We start from the raw sequence: 16,717 nt of genomic DNA, 5'->3' as shown, positions 1-16,717 counted from the left end.
AAAGAACGACCAGTGGAAAGCAAGGAAGGCGAGGTAATCACCAACATTGAAGAGCAACAAAACAGATGGGTAGAACACTTCAAACAACTCTTGAATCGACCAGTTCCACTGAACCCACCCAACATCGAAGCAGCACCCACGAACCTCCCAATCAATGTTGGCCCACCAACAATTGAAGAAATCAGCATGGCCATCAGACAAATCAAGAGTGGCAAAGCAGCAGGACCGGACAACATCCCAGCAGAGGCACTAAAAGCAGACGTAGCGGCAACTGCAAGGATACTCCACATTCTCTTCAATAAGATTTGGGATGAGGAACAAGTACCAACAGACTGGAAAGAAGGACTTCTGATCAAAATACCGAAGAAAGGCGATCTCAGCAAGTGTGATAACTACAGGGGGATCACTCTTCTCTCAATACCGGGAAACGTCTTCAACAGGGTATTGTTAAACAGGATGAAGGACTGCGTAGACGCCCAACTTCGTGACCAACAGGCAGGATTCCGTAAGGATAGATCGTGTACAGACCAAATCGCAACTCTACGGATCATTGTGGAACAATCAATTGAATGGAATTCATAACTCTACATCAACTTCACTGACTACGAAAAGGCATTTGATAGCGTGGACAGAACAACACTATGGAAACTTCTTCGACACTACGACGTGCCTCAGAAGATAGTCAATATCATACAGAATTCATATGATGGATTACACTGCAAAATCGTGCATGGAGGACAGTTGACAAAGTCGTTCGAAGTGAAGACCGGTGTCAGGCAAGGTTGCTTACTCTCACCCTTTCTCTTTTCCTGGTGATCGACTGGATCATGAAAACCTCAACATCTGGGGAGAAGCACGGGATACAGTGGACAGGTAGGATGCAGCTGGACGATCTGAACTTCGCAGATGATCTGGCTCTTCTATCGCACACGCAACAACAAACGCAGTAGAGGACGACCAGTGTAGCAGCAATAGGTCTCAACATACATAAAGGGAAAAACAAGATTGTCCGATACAACACATCATGCAACAATTGAATCACACTTGACGGAGAAGATTTGGAATATGTAATAACCTTTACATATTTGGGCAGCATCATTGATGAACACAGTAGATCTGATGCAGATGTGAAAGCGCGGATCGGTAAAGCAAGAACAGCATATTTACAACTGAAGAACATCTGGAACTCAAAGCAACTGTCAACCAACACCAAGGTCAGGATTTTCAATACAAATGTCAAGACAGTTCTACTGTATGGGGCAGAAACCTGGAGAACTACGAAATCCATCATCCAGAAAATACAGGTGTTTACTAACAGTTGTCTATGCAAAATACTTCAGATCCATTGGCCGGACACTATTAGCAACAACGTACTGTGGGAGAGAACAAACCAGATCCCAGCGGAGGAAGAAATCAGGAAGAAGCGCTGGAAGTGGATAGGACACATATTGAGGAAAGCACTCCACTGCGTCACAACGTATGCCCTCACTTGGAATCCTCAAGGCCAAAGGAAAAGAGGAAGACCAAAGAATACAATACGCCGGGAAATGGAGATAGACATGAGAAAAATGAACAAAAATTGGATGGAATTAGAAAAGAAGGCCCAGGACAGAGTGGGTTGGAGAATGCTGGTCGGCGGCCTATGCTCTATTGGGAGTAACAGGCGTAAGTAAGTAAGTAACCTGGATGATTCTATGTCAGAATCAACTAATATTCATCTGAGTTCATTCATGGATTACTGAAAGTGCAGTAAATTTCAGTTTTAATAACAAGCAAATGAAAACTAATCTGCTGAAATTTAATTCTTATTTAAAAAAAAACTCCCGCTTTTCTTTATAATTTTAGATGAATTATTAATTAATAAAATTAGTTTGTTGTAAAAGCACAATTCATATTTAATTGATTTTTTCTCTTTTGGCACTAACAACTTAAATGGTTTAGGATTTTTTTTATCTCAATAATCAGATGGTCAATCAAACTATATATATATATTACTTTTCTCTTCCACTGCTTAAGTTCTAAGGAAATAATTCACTTGTTTAATTTAAGACCTATCACATGTATCTCATATGATAAAGTGGCCTAAAATATTAAGTAAGTCATGATATTTAAATTTATTTAATCGTAATTCGTTTAGTCTTGCAAAAGGATAGTTTTTGTGTTACATAAATTCATCATCTAGTTCATCTCATTTATTTCAAATGATGTCAAAATGTAGATTTTCTTATATTCTGAAAATTAATTAAAATAACTTTTTTTGGATCTAATGTCCATATTTGTTATTTTTGCTGCATGTTTTGTTTTCTGCTTTCCAAACACCAGTTGTCCTTCATTCTAATCAAACATTGGGTAAATAAATGATCTAAGATTAAATTATATTTTAATTGAGAAATATCTGCGAATCACTTAATTATTGTTGTAGGAGAAATAGATAGACCGAGAATCGGTTGTTACATTCCCTAACTTGGGTACTATAAACGCATTATTTGATGGTGGGACTTTTTCACTAAATAGTTGTTTTTATTGTTATAAATTATTTATGTTTGCTCGTTACACCAAACTTTGAACATCTTATTACATTCATAATTGTTAATCCCGTATTCTCTATTATTTTCTGTCATTCTTATATTCTGTTTATTTATCGTTTCCTCCCAATTTTCTGTTTTTAGATATGCGAAATGATATCATCAAACAGAACTTGACTAGGTTCCAGTTTTACATATGTATTTATTAGTAGATACATATTGTATTCTGGCAAACATTATTTTCACTGAATCCCCTGCAAATTATGTTTAATTTTGAATTTGATAGAATTTGGGTTTATACTATCCAGCTTCTATAATTAAAAGTGTGTTTTAAATATCTAATACTGTGAATTGTAACAACTAATGTTGTTCTGTTTTTTTCTGAAGTTTTATTTTTCATTTGATGGTTTATAGTAATAATGATAATCAATTATCTCAATGTCTTTGAAAAAAACCTTTGTCTCTTCGTGTATTGTTAAGTATTATCGAATTTAATGGATATGTTGGTGCTTTACTCGGGGTCATTATTTAGTGCAAATGTTTTATTTCGATAAAAGCTCGATGAAGTACTTCTGGCCTATCTATGGTTTATATGGGAATCCTTTAAACCAGTGAATAGCTTGTTTTTAAGTAGTTCCAGTAGTCTTTGCAACATGCGATGTGGAAAGTGGCTAATAAGCAATATATATATATATTTATATAATTTTTTTCACTCCTCACCCATTGAGGATAATACGTCTACTATATTTATTATCTTTTCAATATAACATAATTCTAAGTGTAACCTTAGTATTGTAAAATACAATCAGTCTAATGAATCAATAAGACACTAGATAATAACCTGAAAATCTCCTAAGTTTTCTCTAAATTTTAATCTGAGGAATAGGAGGAATCTATTAAGGTTTAAATTATGTGTTTCTAAGATCTAAATCTTTATTCAGGTGTTTGTTGTGGTTAGTTTTAACGAGATAAGGTTTTACTAACCCATAAGTGTATTAATTTCAAAAAACTTGTTGTTAACTTTATTTAAATTATATTAATAATAATCAAAATAGATTGGAATATTGTCAAAAATATGACTTTCTACATAATTATCGCTGTAGTAGCTTTACATACTCGATTATTTTTTTATATTCTTTCTTATTGTTTACTCATTTTCAACATTTGGCAGCTTAGAAATGTGATGAATCAATGTTCACCAGTTATTTATGTTCGCCTAAATCTTTATTTGAGAATCGATAATGTTTTAATCCAATAGATTCATCTTCATGACTATATACGCATTTTATGATCAACTATTCAATTAGGTTTAATCTATTTTGTCTTGTTTATTGTATTTAGAAATAGAATAAAGAAATTCCGTCGACTATGTATTTTTACATGAAAGTAATGCCTTATTTTAGTGTGTGTTGATGTGATGATACGCCTCATTATCTGACATAATATGACACTGCAAAGTAACGAACATAGAAATATGCATGAAATTAAATGAATATGGTGTTGAATAATAGACAGTTAGATATGGAACAACAATACATGAGTATTTTTATTGGAACCAGTTTTAATTTGTGCTACATAAAAGCGTCAGATTGTAATTTTTTGAATGAACTTTGTGTAGAACAAATAGATCAACAGAAAGTAGAGAAGTTTTAACATTGAAGTATAAGCTTTAAGGTTTTTACATTTTCTTTAAGATGATAGGATGTTAATTTAGTTCCGTATTAACCGTGTTCCAACAAAAATAATTCTAAGTGAACATTAGTGTTACCCTTTAAACTCAATCTTTTCTTTTGGTTTCCTCTATCTCTTTTCATTAGTTATTATTACTAAGTACTCAAACTTGGCTAATACCATACTTCTCTGTCGGTAACATTACATCTCATCCATAATGTGTATAGTTATTTCTTGGGGTGTTTATCTATTTATTGTTGAACCTTAGGGTAAATTCCATAAGACGACCAAATATGTAAAATGATGTCCCGGATTTATACAGTTCACTTGTTAGATAAAGTTTTCAGGAAAAGAAGATTCTTAAATGTTATTATCTGATGTGTTAGTCGGAATACTTTCTGTTGAAAATCCTTTAACCCTCCCCCTTAGCATCATTATTCAGTTTCAGTTCTATACCATAACTAAGAAGTTCATCAACTATTTGGATTTCATTTTCTTTCTTGATTTGATTTTTACTAAAGACAACTTCTTAGTTGCTGTAAATTGATTGTAAGAAGTTTTCGTTTGTTTGTCTTGTTTCAATACAACTTATTCGTCACTCTTTGATGATTGTCCTGAATTAATTTGTGTGCTTGTTATGCATTTTGTAAATTTTCTTTCTGGAAGAACTTCAATTAGCAGTTACTATTTTTAGTGCTTGAATTATATTCAAAGTTATCACTTTATTTACTTTTATTATTCTGTTGATTTACAAATTCCTAGCTGTTATGTCACGGTGTTTTACCTAAATGGATTAATCGATTAGCTCGTATTGTATCTGGATTACCATTTATTGAAACTTTTCTACCACCTCACTGGATTCGACCAAGTTTAATGTATGACTGTGAATTCGATGATTTAAGTAATGATGATGATGAGGAAGAAAGAACAATAGAAGATATAAATCAGAATAATCAAAATGCACATTTGGTTAATGGAAATATTAATAATAACAATAATAATCAGATTGTTTGTTACAAAAACGAAGATGAAGATCTCTCCATAACAAAGTCATTTACTGAGAAACCATGTTTTCAATTTGTTCATTCCACATCTACGAATAATGGTCATGTTCCGTATAGAACTACTAATAATACAGTGAATAATGATGAAACGTCTACTGACCATTCGGATAATCATCACCATGACTCTTCATTATTTCAACTAAGGATGGTTTAGTTTTAAAAATGAACAACAAAACTTGCCTTTTTTCCTTACATTTTTGCGCTCAATCAATGTAAAAAAACAGTGTTACTGTGTACAGATTGATAATATATCTTTTCAAGTCTATCAAATGAACAGAAGGAATGATTACTTTTCATTATTTTTTGATTAATTTTACATGACAATATCTTAAATATACTGAATAAGTTCTGTACATTCCAGTATGTATCGTTTTTCTATGAACTATGTATCTTTCATATTCAACAGGATCTGTAGTTTGTGTTGAAAAGATAATTCGTTACTTTGATCTTCATCAAGTATCCCCGTTTTTTTCTATGATAGTCTTTCAAAACTTGTGTTGTTCGCACTTGTTGTCTGGTTAATTATCCGTTTACTGATGTGAATTTACTTTTTTTTCTCAATTGAATTGTTTACTTTGCTAATTATTATTATTATTATTTTCCGTTTGACAGTTCGAGACTCCACCATCTTACCAATTTCCTCTTCTCTTTGATAAATTAGGTTATTTTTTATCACTGATTGTACTGTTGATAAATCTTCCATTATTTACAACGTTACCAATATGTTATACATATATTTTTGCTTTTTTTCAATTCAAAATGAAGTATCCATTAGATTATTTAATGCTTTGTCTAACCCATAAAATTTGTTTGATCTGGTTAGGGTTTTTCGTGTTGATGGTAACATTCAGTTTTGATATTCTTATAGTCTTTGGTGAATATTATAAGCAATACTGTGAATTTAATTTTTCTTGCAAATGCATCATATTTGGGCAGCTGTAGTGAGCTTCCTGACTTTCACTAGTAGTGAAAACTAGTGGATTGTCATGTTTTGTATATCCTAATCATTATCAAGTGTTATTTCTATGCAGTAACGAGCATCTGAGTATGAAGTATCGTTTACATTGAAAGCATTATATACTCATAATTAAGAGATTTTTATGAAAATATGATTGTCATATACTTTGGTATGGCTAGTTTTATTACATAGTAAGTCAACCTATTGTACAGAAAATTAACGTCTTCTTAAACTCATTGAGTTGATAATGTATGTGTGATGAAATCGGAAACGGTCTTTTTGTTACCCTTGCAAATTAGTTGCGTATGAATAAATAAATGTTTAGTTCGATTCACGCCATTTTAAGAATATTTATCGAACCTAATATAGAGAAAGAACTTTAGTAGCTTATTATCAGTGGAAAGAGGCGTTAAGCTAAATACAATTAACAGGAGTTCCCGACTGAATGTGAGGTATTCCGGCTCACATCCTTGCAATTTTTATTAATTGTCACTGGTTGTCTGCCAATTGCAAAATCAGAGGCATCAGTTAGCTCGTTTTTATTGCCAAGTAGCAAACACTGAACTCCCAGTTCATTCGAACTCCTATAGGTATCAAGGTGACTTAGAAGTCTCGAGTTCTGTTTCTAGAAATATCTCCCTATTATGATTCGCCATATAACTATCTTTAACGTATCCAGGTATGAAATCAAGAACTTGAAATGCGTCGTTAATCAAAATGAAAGTGTGCTCCGGGTGTCTAAATTTAAAAGGTATACGCTAAGTTATGAAGGATCTAAATGAGGTTGTAATCGCCATAGGGATCTATTTTAGACCCTTATCTAGTTGATCTTCGTAAATTTCATTTGTGGCTGGAGTAAGCCATGTAAATCTAGAGTGGCCTAATGTTTAACCAGCTATAGTCAATAGTTGAGAGCTGATTTTCGTTTCAATGGTCGAGTGTTAGATAATCTTTAAACCAGCCATAGGGTTCGAGTTTTTCTGGAATTCCAAAGATTTTACTAAGTAGTCGGCTTAGCACTGTGTTGATTATTCAAGTTTGTCCACTCAATTATGTCAAATAAATTTTGTCTCTAAAAAATAAGGGACAAATATTTGTCAATAATATATATAATATTTTGATTACTTAGACTCACAACGGAAAAATTTGTAAAAAGCTTGTGAAGTTAATTTGTCAAGAAAAGAACACATCAAACAGTCTAAGAACGTTGCTGTTAAACGGTATTTTACTCCATTTAATTCAGGCAGTAACGGCAAGGTAAAAACGGTACGCTCCTTAAAATCTGTCCGCATTAATTTAGCATTCTCTGTTTTGTAGTGTACATGTTAGCTCTGTTGTTGCTTTGTAACTTGATCTGTGGTCGCAACTGCTGTAGTAAGCGTCAACACCTTTATATAATTTGTTGATGAGGTCCAGAAAACAACGTAAGAAAGATAAGATAACTAAACCACCATGGAAAACCCGGAAGCACTGGACGGCCGTTTCGCCCTAGTGTGGGACTCCTCAGCAGCGCGCACCCACGCGGCATTCGAACCCAGGACCTACCGGCTCCGCGCGCGAGTACCTAACCACTAGACCACTGAGCCGGCATCCAACGGTGTTAATGTCTAACTTCAACCAATCCACGAAGTTGAGCCACCGTACACCATTGTCTTCAGTGGTCCAGTGGTTGAAAACTGGCGCAATTTCGTGGATTGGTTGAAGTTAGACATTAACACCGTTGGATGCCGGCTCAGTGGTCTAGTGATTAGGTACTCGCGCGCGAAACCGGTAGGTCCTGGGTTCGAATCCCGCGTGGGTGCGCGCTGCTGAGGAGTCCCACACTAGGGCGAAACGGCCGTCCAGTGCTTCCAGGTTTCCCATGGTGGTCTAGCTTCAATTGACTCATGATTTCAACCTATGAAATTTCTAAGAAATGTCTCCACAAAACCCATTCAAATAAGGTAACGTTATAGATACGCATAGTTTTTGTGAGTCGCTGTTAAACAAAGAAGTTAAGACGAAATTTCAACTCAACGGTAAATCCTAAATATTTGTTGTACTTCTTTCAGTTTTTTTTTTTTCAAGGAATAACTTTTTTTAATAATCAATGCGTGTTGTCTGTAGTGCTTCATGCTCAAGTGAAATTTCAGTGGATGTAAGCGAGACGTTTCAACGTATTGTGCTGAACAAGCGATTTGGAAGCTGTATTGAATTTGATAGTGCGCTAAAGGATTTCCATAAAGTATGGAAGAATAATTCTGTTTTCTCAGATTACCCATACACACTATGTTCACGCAAAAAGTAAATTGTTGAAGGATATGAGATATAAATACTTGATTGTGGTGTTTCATTGCACGTTTGGTCGTAAACATAAATCAGAAGGTTTGACAGTGAATAAAAAACCGTGAGGATTTTAACTAATCTGCGACATTTAAGGTCTAAGTTTTTAAACTACCAATCTAGGTTTCGTATAAGGTTGGAAGGTGAAGAATAAGTCATAAAATCTTACAACATGTCTCACAACCATCCTTGTAGTAGTTCATTGATGGTTTGTGATCCATGGAGTAGAAGGTTGTCATCCGAAGAAAAATAAAACGTGAAGCCAGCAATATTGCACTGTCAGTCAGCAGATGAAATTATAGAAAGTATTAAGGAGAGAACTGGTAAGCAGGTTACCGCTGCTGATGTCAAAGCTATGAAAGCTAAACTCTCCACTGGTAAGTGTATAGAAATATATTTCAGGTTGTTCTCGAAAGCAGGTAATGCATATGCCGCGACAAAACAGTGAAGTTAGGGAGCACGTAGAAATTGGATATATCACGAGAATATGCTTCAGTAGTTATGACCAGATACGGTTGTACAATCAGTATCCCGAAGTCGTGTGTATTGACTCGACTTATAATACCAATAATAAAAAGTGATTGAGCTCTTTGTTACATGACACTTCGTAGATATTCCTTATACCAGTTGGTCGTGGGCGGCCTGTAATGTTTGGTTGGACGAAAAAGGAAATGCGCGCAGATGTTACGTGGATTCTAGAAAAATTCAAAGAGGTTATGGGAAATACATCGAAAACCCAGACCTTTGTTATGGATTGCGCACGAGTAGAAAGCGCAGCTGTCCGTATCACACAGGCTAATGCAAACATTATTTTGTGCGCCTTCCACGTATGTCGCGCTTTCCGCAAAAAAGTACACCAATCTTGATTAAAATAAAATTGCCTTTAGACACAACAAAATATTGGGAACGTACCTAAGTAGATTGGTAGCCGCTGAAACAGTTGGAAAGTATTTTTTGAAATGTATTTATTCAGCAGATTTAATCAATATTTCAGAATAGCTAGCCAGAGACAGACAAGTAAGTCAATATCTTCACTGATTTTGGATGTCGCGCAAAAGCATGTGGGCGTTTGCGTTTTATGGTAATGTTTTAACTCTGGACAACAACACGAATAACCGTGTTGAGTCGTTTAACCCCCAAATAAAAAGGTGTTTAAGGAAAACGGATAGTTTGTATAAATGTATATACAAAGTTTTCAAATGGAGTGCAATGATATCCTCTAGGAAAAGTATTGAAGATCAAACAATAGCCGGAAGATCGTGTAAATATGATGCTCCACATCGCCTACTTCCGTTGCTGAACATGCCAACGCCATTCGCACGATCAAGAGTGTTATACGAACTGAAAAAAAGCGTTTTGTTTATGTGGGATATGAAAATGGCGACTGGTTGTTGACTGTTGAAGGCACTATGAAGTGGATCTAAGCACTTGTGAGTGCAATTGTAGAATATTTGTTACGTGTCGATATCCTTGCCGCCATCTGCTACTGGCATATGTTAAAAGACGAACTCTTACAAGTAAGCTTAATCACTTAAGAAATATAAATTATATAGCTCATCAAATTCTTAAGCACTGTTGTAGATGGAAGATAGACAATACGCACAACTTACAAAGCAACACAATGATTTCATTACCGAGACGGAGTGAAAAATATATACAAACTCAACGGCTCCAAAGAATGTGCAAACACCAAATTATTGGAAAATATGATGAACAATTCGCAAAACAGGTGGATAGAAAAGTCTACAATTTCTACTTAAGAATTATAAACAACTAGACAGCACGTTCACGATAAAAAGTTCTTTGTGGCTTTAGTTTTGACTTCACTGTATATACAACTTGTAAACTTATCTTTCTACTTCAGTAGTCATGACAAATCAATAAACTTTTTCTCAATTTTTATTTTCATTTTCTTCATATTTTCATGGAAAGGTATACCATTCGTTCTAAGGAATAATTGTGTGTGAGAATCAAGAACTTGTACTACTGAATTAGTTTCGAAGTGTCGTTAGAACTTAGAGTTATGTCATTGTTAATTGTGACTTCCACGTAAAACCTTACAGATTAGGCAACCGCCTGACATATTTTCCGTTGTCGGATTACGTCTATGATCATTTATGTTTCCTTAAGTCTAACACTAAATAACCTTTGACCTGTTCAAGCACATATATGTAGTTATTATTGATAATCTAGGTCATTCTAATTCTTTGCTTTCTATTATGTCAATTGTTTCATACTATTTCTTACGTCAATCTTAAATTATAATACATATTTAGTTGTATGCAGTTTGCGAGAAACCACGAAATATAATGCAGTCACAGTATTCTGCATCAATATTTGTTTTGGCTTTATTTAGACTATAAGTATACGTACTTACAGGATCTATAATGTAAAACACTGCGTATGGTTGTTATATTTATATTAAAATAATTCATTAGATGAATGAACATGGCAGTAGGCAATATTAAACAGTTATCGTAAACTTGTAAACCGGTTTTCCACACGATCTTCCATAATCATAAACTTCATAAGCTTCATACTATTCTGAAAAACAACAAATCAGTCTTGAGACAAAAAATTTACCTTTGTTATCAGTATCACATTCAATAAGTTAATCAAATAGCATGTAACAGAGTGTACCTATAATTCTCTTATTTGCAAACAGTGCTATTCATTAGAGATCTCGGATTCCGTTAATAGAAATTGGTTGGTAATCTTTAGAACAGACACATCACAAATTAGTGTTATTTACAAATTGCTGCAGTTACTATGGTAACAACATACAGGCATCGTCCAACTTATGAGGAAAATGAGACTAATTAATGTGGCACAAAGGAGATATGAGTGTTATAAATTTGTGATTTAGCTTCGATTGCTTGTTCACTTTTCGTCACGTATTTTGCATGAATTACTTTGGACTTATGCCGAGTCAGTCTGTAAAGGAGTAGGAATTTAAGAATTAACTCATTAATAGTTGCTATTTGATTTTAGGGTTGTGTCGTACCAAGGACTAGGAACTTCAAATCCCAACCATATAACCGTGGACGCTTCGCAGTCTTATGATATTTGTTTGCACCAAGTTTATGATGTAAATGAAATGTTAATGGTTTCACAGCTCATATTGCCTTAAAACTCTGATTTCAGTATATTTATGACTTCACTAGCAGGTTACAAATAATTTATAAGTTTCATTTTCTAACCCTTCTAGTATTTCACCTAGACATTTGGTATTAACAAAAAAATTGGTAAGCACCATTTAGATATTACTGGACAATATGCATTATAACTTTGTTCATAATTTGGTCAGTGATTGCGGATGCTGTTTACAGAAACTTATTCGTGAACTCTATAACAGACACATCATGAATCAGTATTAACTACGACATGGTTTTGTCACCATGCTAAAAAGAAACACGCATCGTTTTACTTATGAAGACTTTGTGACTGCTTAATGTGACACTTCCAGTTGTGTTATACATCGTTCCTGTAAACGTTCAGAAAGCGGATGGAAAAGACTATCAACGTCAATTGTTACTCACATAATTCTTCTCAGATACGTTACATAATAATGTCACTTCAGTACAAAAGGATGACACTTATAATGGACATAACTGTTTATGGCTAAAGATTAAGAAGTTATATAATATTCATAAATAGATTAACGCCTAATTGCTTCTACCAACATTTTATAAACAACTACCAACATCCATGTTCATCATCACCATTATCAAGGAAGTGAACCATATGTAATAGGTTTTGAAGCTTATTTTCCCGAAAACTCAATTTGTGATCTATTTTTTTATTTGAAAAATGTTGAGTTTTACTTGCTTGATTTTGTATTGTTACAAATAACCATATTAGGCTGAGTAAGGATTCACTTAGGTGACGAGCAACGAATACGTCAAACTGCTAATAAATTGGAATAAAAACTATGTAACAAGCACAAGCATTACGAAAATTGACGTGTGATAGTAAAAAGGCTGTTAATAGCTGATAAATAACGAGACAAAATATCCACGACAATATGTAACGTGTGCGCGAAAACTACCGGCTTACCCCAGTGCTCGTGCCAGCAAAAGCCGAAAAACAGAAACAACGCGGCAGCTGCAAGTCTAGTGATCGATTAAAACAAAATAATGCATTCGGTGAAAGCTACGCAGTTACGCTAACTCTTCAAGAAAGTCTAAATTGTGAATCAAAAGAAAAGTAACAGTCTCATTTGGAGCCAGAAAAATTGTGATATGCTAACGAAAGTGTTGTGAATAACAATTTTACATTCGACGATAAGATAGGCGGGTGGTGCGTACGGAAGTTGTGCGTGGAGAACTTTATACAAAGGAGCAAATTGATATATACGAAACCGCACTGAAAGAACGTTATGAAAGACCCTGAAGTCGTCTGGTGTAACAATAAATAATTTGAAAATCCCTTCAAAATCTCTTGATTGGCAGTTTTGTTATGCATTCTTCATTTTTCCTACGTGTATTGTACATGTTGACTTACTTGGAGCTATAACTGCTTGAGATGATAATGCAAAATGTTAGGAATGTTTGCCTGTTTAACGGCTATTCTCGAACCTTAAAAACATACTCCTGACTAACTTTGTAACGTGGATAACCGTGAGAGAAAGGTGAAAGGCCTACATTGTCATCCATTACTATATGTCTTCATCTTCCAAAGGCAAAATCACATACTTACAACAGACAACCATTGAGGCACTTATAATTCACTAGACATTGACTATTGAACGTTGTTTTAAAGATTGAATATCGTAGTCATCTGCAGTCAGATCTGCATTAACTATACGTTGCAGAATTGGAACTCTAAGATTCGTCTAACCCTAGCGTAAATAATGTAATTGAAAACAGATTGGTGCGTGAACTAAAATGCGTTTATCCAACAAACTGGATAGATACAAGCAGCTTAATAATAATAATAATAAATAATATCGTCATATTCTTTGGTACATAGCTAATTAACTTATGTCCCCAGTTTGTCAGACAAAAATTTACTTACCAGACTTGAATGCATAAAATTTGTTGGCCGACACAGAAACCGTGAAGTCTATTCACATTGTTCGCTTAGGTATTTTGTATAATAATTAATTATGATCATTCAATACAAATACAAATAGCCTGCTGACGTCCGTCTTTTTGGTAAATCGTTACCGACCAGGAATTTAAAATCTATTAATATAGTAGGGCGTGGCAAATGTTTTACTTATCAATATTTTATTTTGTAGGATCAGTGAAAGATCTGTAAACGAGGTCGTCCGTCAAGCTGCGCATTCCCTATATTATTGAGCGCTAAACACATAGCCGAATATCATCAGGGTCAAAGATAATTGCAGTACATAAATCGGTGTAACATCATGGGCCCATGAAGTAGTGGCTTCACTCATTACTTCTTTACCATTTACCCATAATACATGAGTTTCGTAAAACTTTATGTATCACAGACACATACCAGAAAACACTGTTTCTCCTGATTATCACGATATGGTTAGTCACTACTCCAACGTAAGCTAGAAAGTCACAAAATTACTTTCTCAAAGCGAGCAGATGACGTTATTGTACAAACATTTTGTCACTTACAACCAAACTGTGGTGAAGTGAATTTCCCGTACCTTGAGAGAGATTAAGACATAACCCTTTACACATCGTAAATCCTGGAAGCTGCACGCAAGCTATACAGCAGGTCATTAATAAGTTGTACGTGGTTTTTGTCCTAAAAGTAATAAAAATAACCCACTTTCCACCCATTATGATATTGAGCTCACTATCCAGCGTTCAATTTTAAGAAACCATAGAAAGTGAGAGTGGTTCTAGTTTTATCAGCTAAGATCTCCGGGAACTCTTCGAATAGCTTACGCTACTAAGGCTCAGTGACGATAGCAGATATAACTGGCATACAGTGACGTCTTCGCCAACAACCGACCATTGTGTCTTGAGATGAAGAATAAATGTCTATTCAACTGAAGGCCTTAAAACCCGATCGTGATGTAGATTTTCTTTCGGTGGCAAAAGACTAATAATTAGAAGGGGCTTATTGAGTGCCGGGTGGCATCATACATCTTCAGTGTAATAGCTTTACGTTTTGAAACATTTATGCGGTGGTTGAAACCACTTAAAAACTCTATTGACGGTAATAGCTGTGTCGAGGGATCAGTACAGCATAGCATTTATGCTACCAACAGCCCATTGTCTTTTACAAATAATGAGGATGTATAATAATTTATGACACGATAAAATGAATCGATAGCTCAGTTAGATTTCAAATTAGAAAATAGTTTATCTATTTTAGAACAAGTGAAGGCAGTCTCTCCATAATTTAGAGGTGTGGAAAAGATTTCCAAGGTCTCACCCATAGACACCTGCACAGAGAATAAGACACGGGATACAATGTTTATGAGTTTCTGCCTGGCTCACCTGGAGAACGTTTGATCAGAAAAGGAATGCTTTCAACAGTTCATCTCTACTGAACCCTCTGAGCCACAATATACCCTCCAATTGAGAGACTTTACTAGCATCTTTGTAAGCCTTATTATGGTTTTGAAAAGACCCTGAAAACAAGCGTTACATCTCAGTTACATTGATTTTCTGTGGAAGCTCGGTAAAATCACTGTGTCCAGAAGCTCTAAGAATGAAAACGGGAGGAACGTTTGAAAGACTGATATATTTTTGTTTGTTGATTTCTCAGAGAACGTTTTTGGAGCTCCTTCTTACTCATGGAACAGTACTCAACTCAAAAACCCGTACAGTACACTGTCCTGAAGCCATGGTAAGTTTGCATCGATAGAACTAGAAACCGTAACTAGTTTAGTTTTGGTAACTAAAGTTGTCAGCACTCGAATCGGTGAGTAGTTAGGAAGGGCTATTTAGCGTATTTTTGATAAAACCTATTTTTGAAGGAATTCTATCACAGTCCTGTACTAAGCAGGAAACACGCAGCAGCTATTTTACGTTGTTAGCTAATCGCCAAGCCGTTATCCATAGGCCAACACAAGTGGTTTATCAGGGACACGTTAGACCCGACGGAGATATTGTCAGCTGGACTTCAGAAGGCGTACACAGAAATTCTTATTTCAAAACCCGGCTAGACGTTCCTACATTATCGAGAAATTCATTACGTAAAATTTCTCTGTAATAACTGAAAATACCGTTGGGGTTGGAGTACCATCCAATTTCACTTCCGCCACCAACAGCCACACGAGGATCCGACCGAGTATTTCCACTCATTACAGCATATGACCATGCATTCATTTCCTCTTAAAGAGATTGGTTAAGAAGAAGAGTTAAAGCTCTCGCGATTTTTCGAGGGGCTTTTGCCAGGTGAGCTCCAACAACACCTTCTGCGAGTGCCACCAACCACTTCGTGGGATTTAAAAACCATGGTTCTTCGATTTATGGCCGCGTACAAACTATCAAGCCCTTCAGGTTTGCTGCATCCGGTAGTAAGGTCTATCTAGGAAGCTGGGGTATCGCGTCAGTTGAGTACTCAAGCTGTTTACGTGGTCAAATATCTGCCGGCTAGACGATCGCTATGAAACAATATCCAGGATCGGAAGACTCAATGCTTCAACTGTCAACGCTTTGGTCGGAGAGCCCGGAAATGTGGGCATAACCGATTCTGGAATGAAGGTAATACTAGTTTTCACCATTTGTCTTTATACTATTCTAAATTCGTTTATCCCATTACAATAAGGGTAGTTATAATGGAGTAAAATCTACTATCCCACTTCATACTGGAGCTTCAATATCTATTGTGATAGAGAAATTTTTACGCCCACTGAATCTTGAGAGCCGGCAAACACTGAGTTTCGTGGCGCTAAAGCACAACGAGTGATGATCTGTTGGAAGCACACACTAAGTTGTGGTTAGATGTGGCGATGAACAAACGCTCATTTTCATATGTATTCTCAGTATACTCTACACTGACTTGGGATATAATACTCAGAGTTGATTTTATGTTAAATCATAAAGTCGCTCAACATGTAGCTCGAGCAGAAGCACAATTTGTTGAAGTGACTGTGCAGAAACATCATTACAAAAGCGAAATTAAATCTGTGGCTCATGAAATGGTGTCTGAAATTTTACTTCAGGAACAAAGTAATGAACAAATAACGGAGAGTAACCGGGTCACGTCCATTTTTTGCTCGTTCTCGTTATTGAAGTACA

The 16,717-nt window shown here is 35.3% G+C and overlaps 1 protein-coding gene across 3 annotated transcripts in view; it reads left to right on the top strand.

Annotated features, from left to right (window-relative positions):
• Positions 1–6,893, top strand: part of DESI2_3 (Desumoylating isopeptidase 2) — a 28,860-nt gene extending 21,967 nt beyond the window's left edge. Inside the window, exons 6-7 of one of the 3 annotated variants that reach the window (XM_051214543.1) lie at positions 2,670–2,848; positions 4,959–6,893. In XM_051214543.1, the coding sequence (XP_051067730.1) occupies positions 2,670–2,702 (33 nt within the window). In that variant the 3' untranslated portion in view covers positions 2,703–2,848; positions 4,959–6,893. The remainder of the gene's footprint in view (positions 1–2,669; positions 2,849–4,958) is intronic. The other 2 variants (XM_012936574.2, XM_051214544.1) reach the window with 2 other exon arrangements.
• The last annotated feature ends 9,824 nt before the right edge of the window (positions 6,894–16,717 follow it).

Source organism: Schistosoma haematobium, chromosome 2 (genome assembly GCF_000699445.3).
Source record: "Schistosoma haematobium chromosome 2, whole genome shotgun sequence".
In the NCBI taxonomy this organism is placed as follows: domain Eukaryota; kingdom Metazoa; phylum Platyhelminthes; class Trematoda; order Strigeidida; family Schistosomatidae; genus Schistosoma; species Schistosoma haematobium.
Note: the sequence above shows the minus strand (reverse complement) of the source record. Positions and strands in the feature narration are given on the sequence as shown.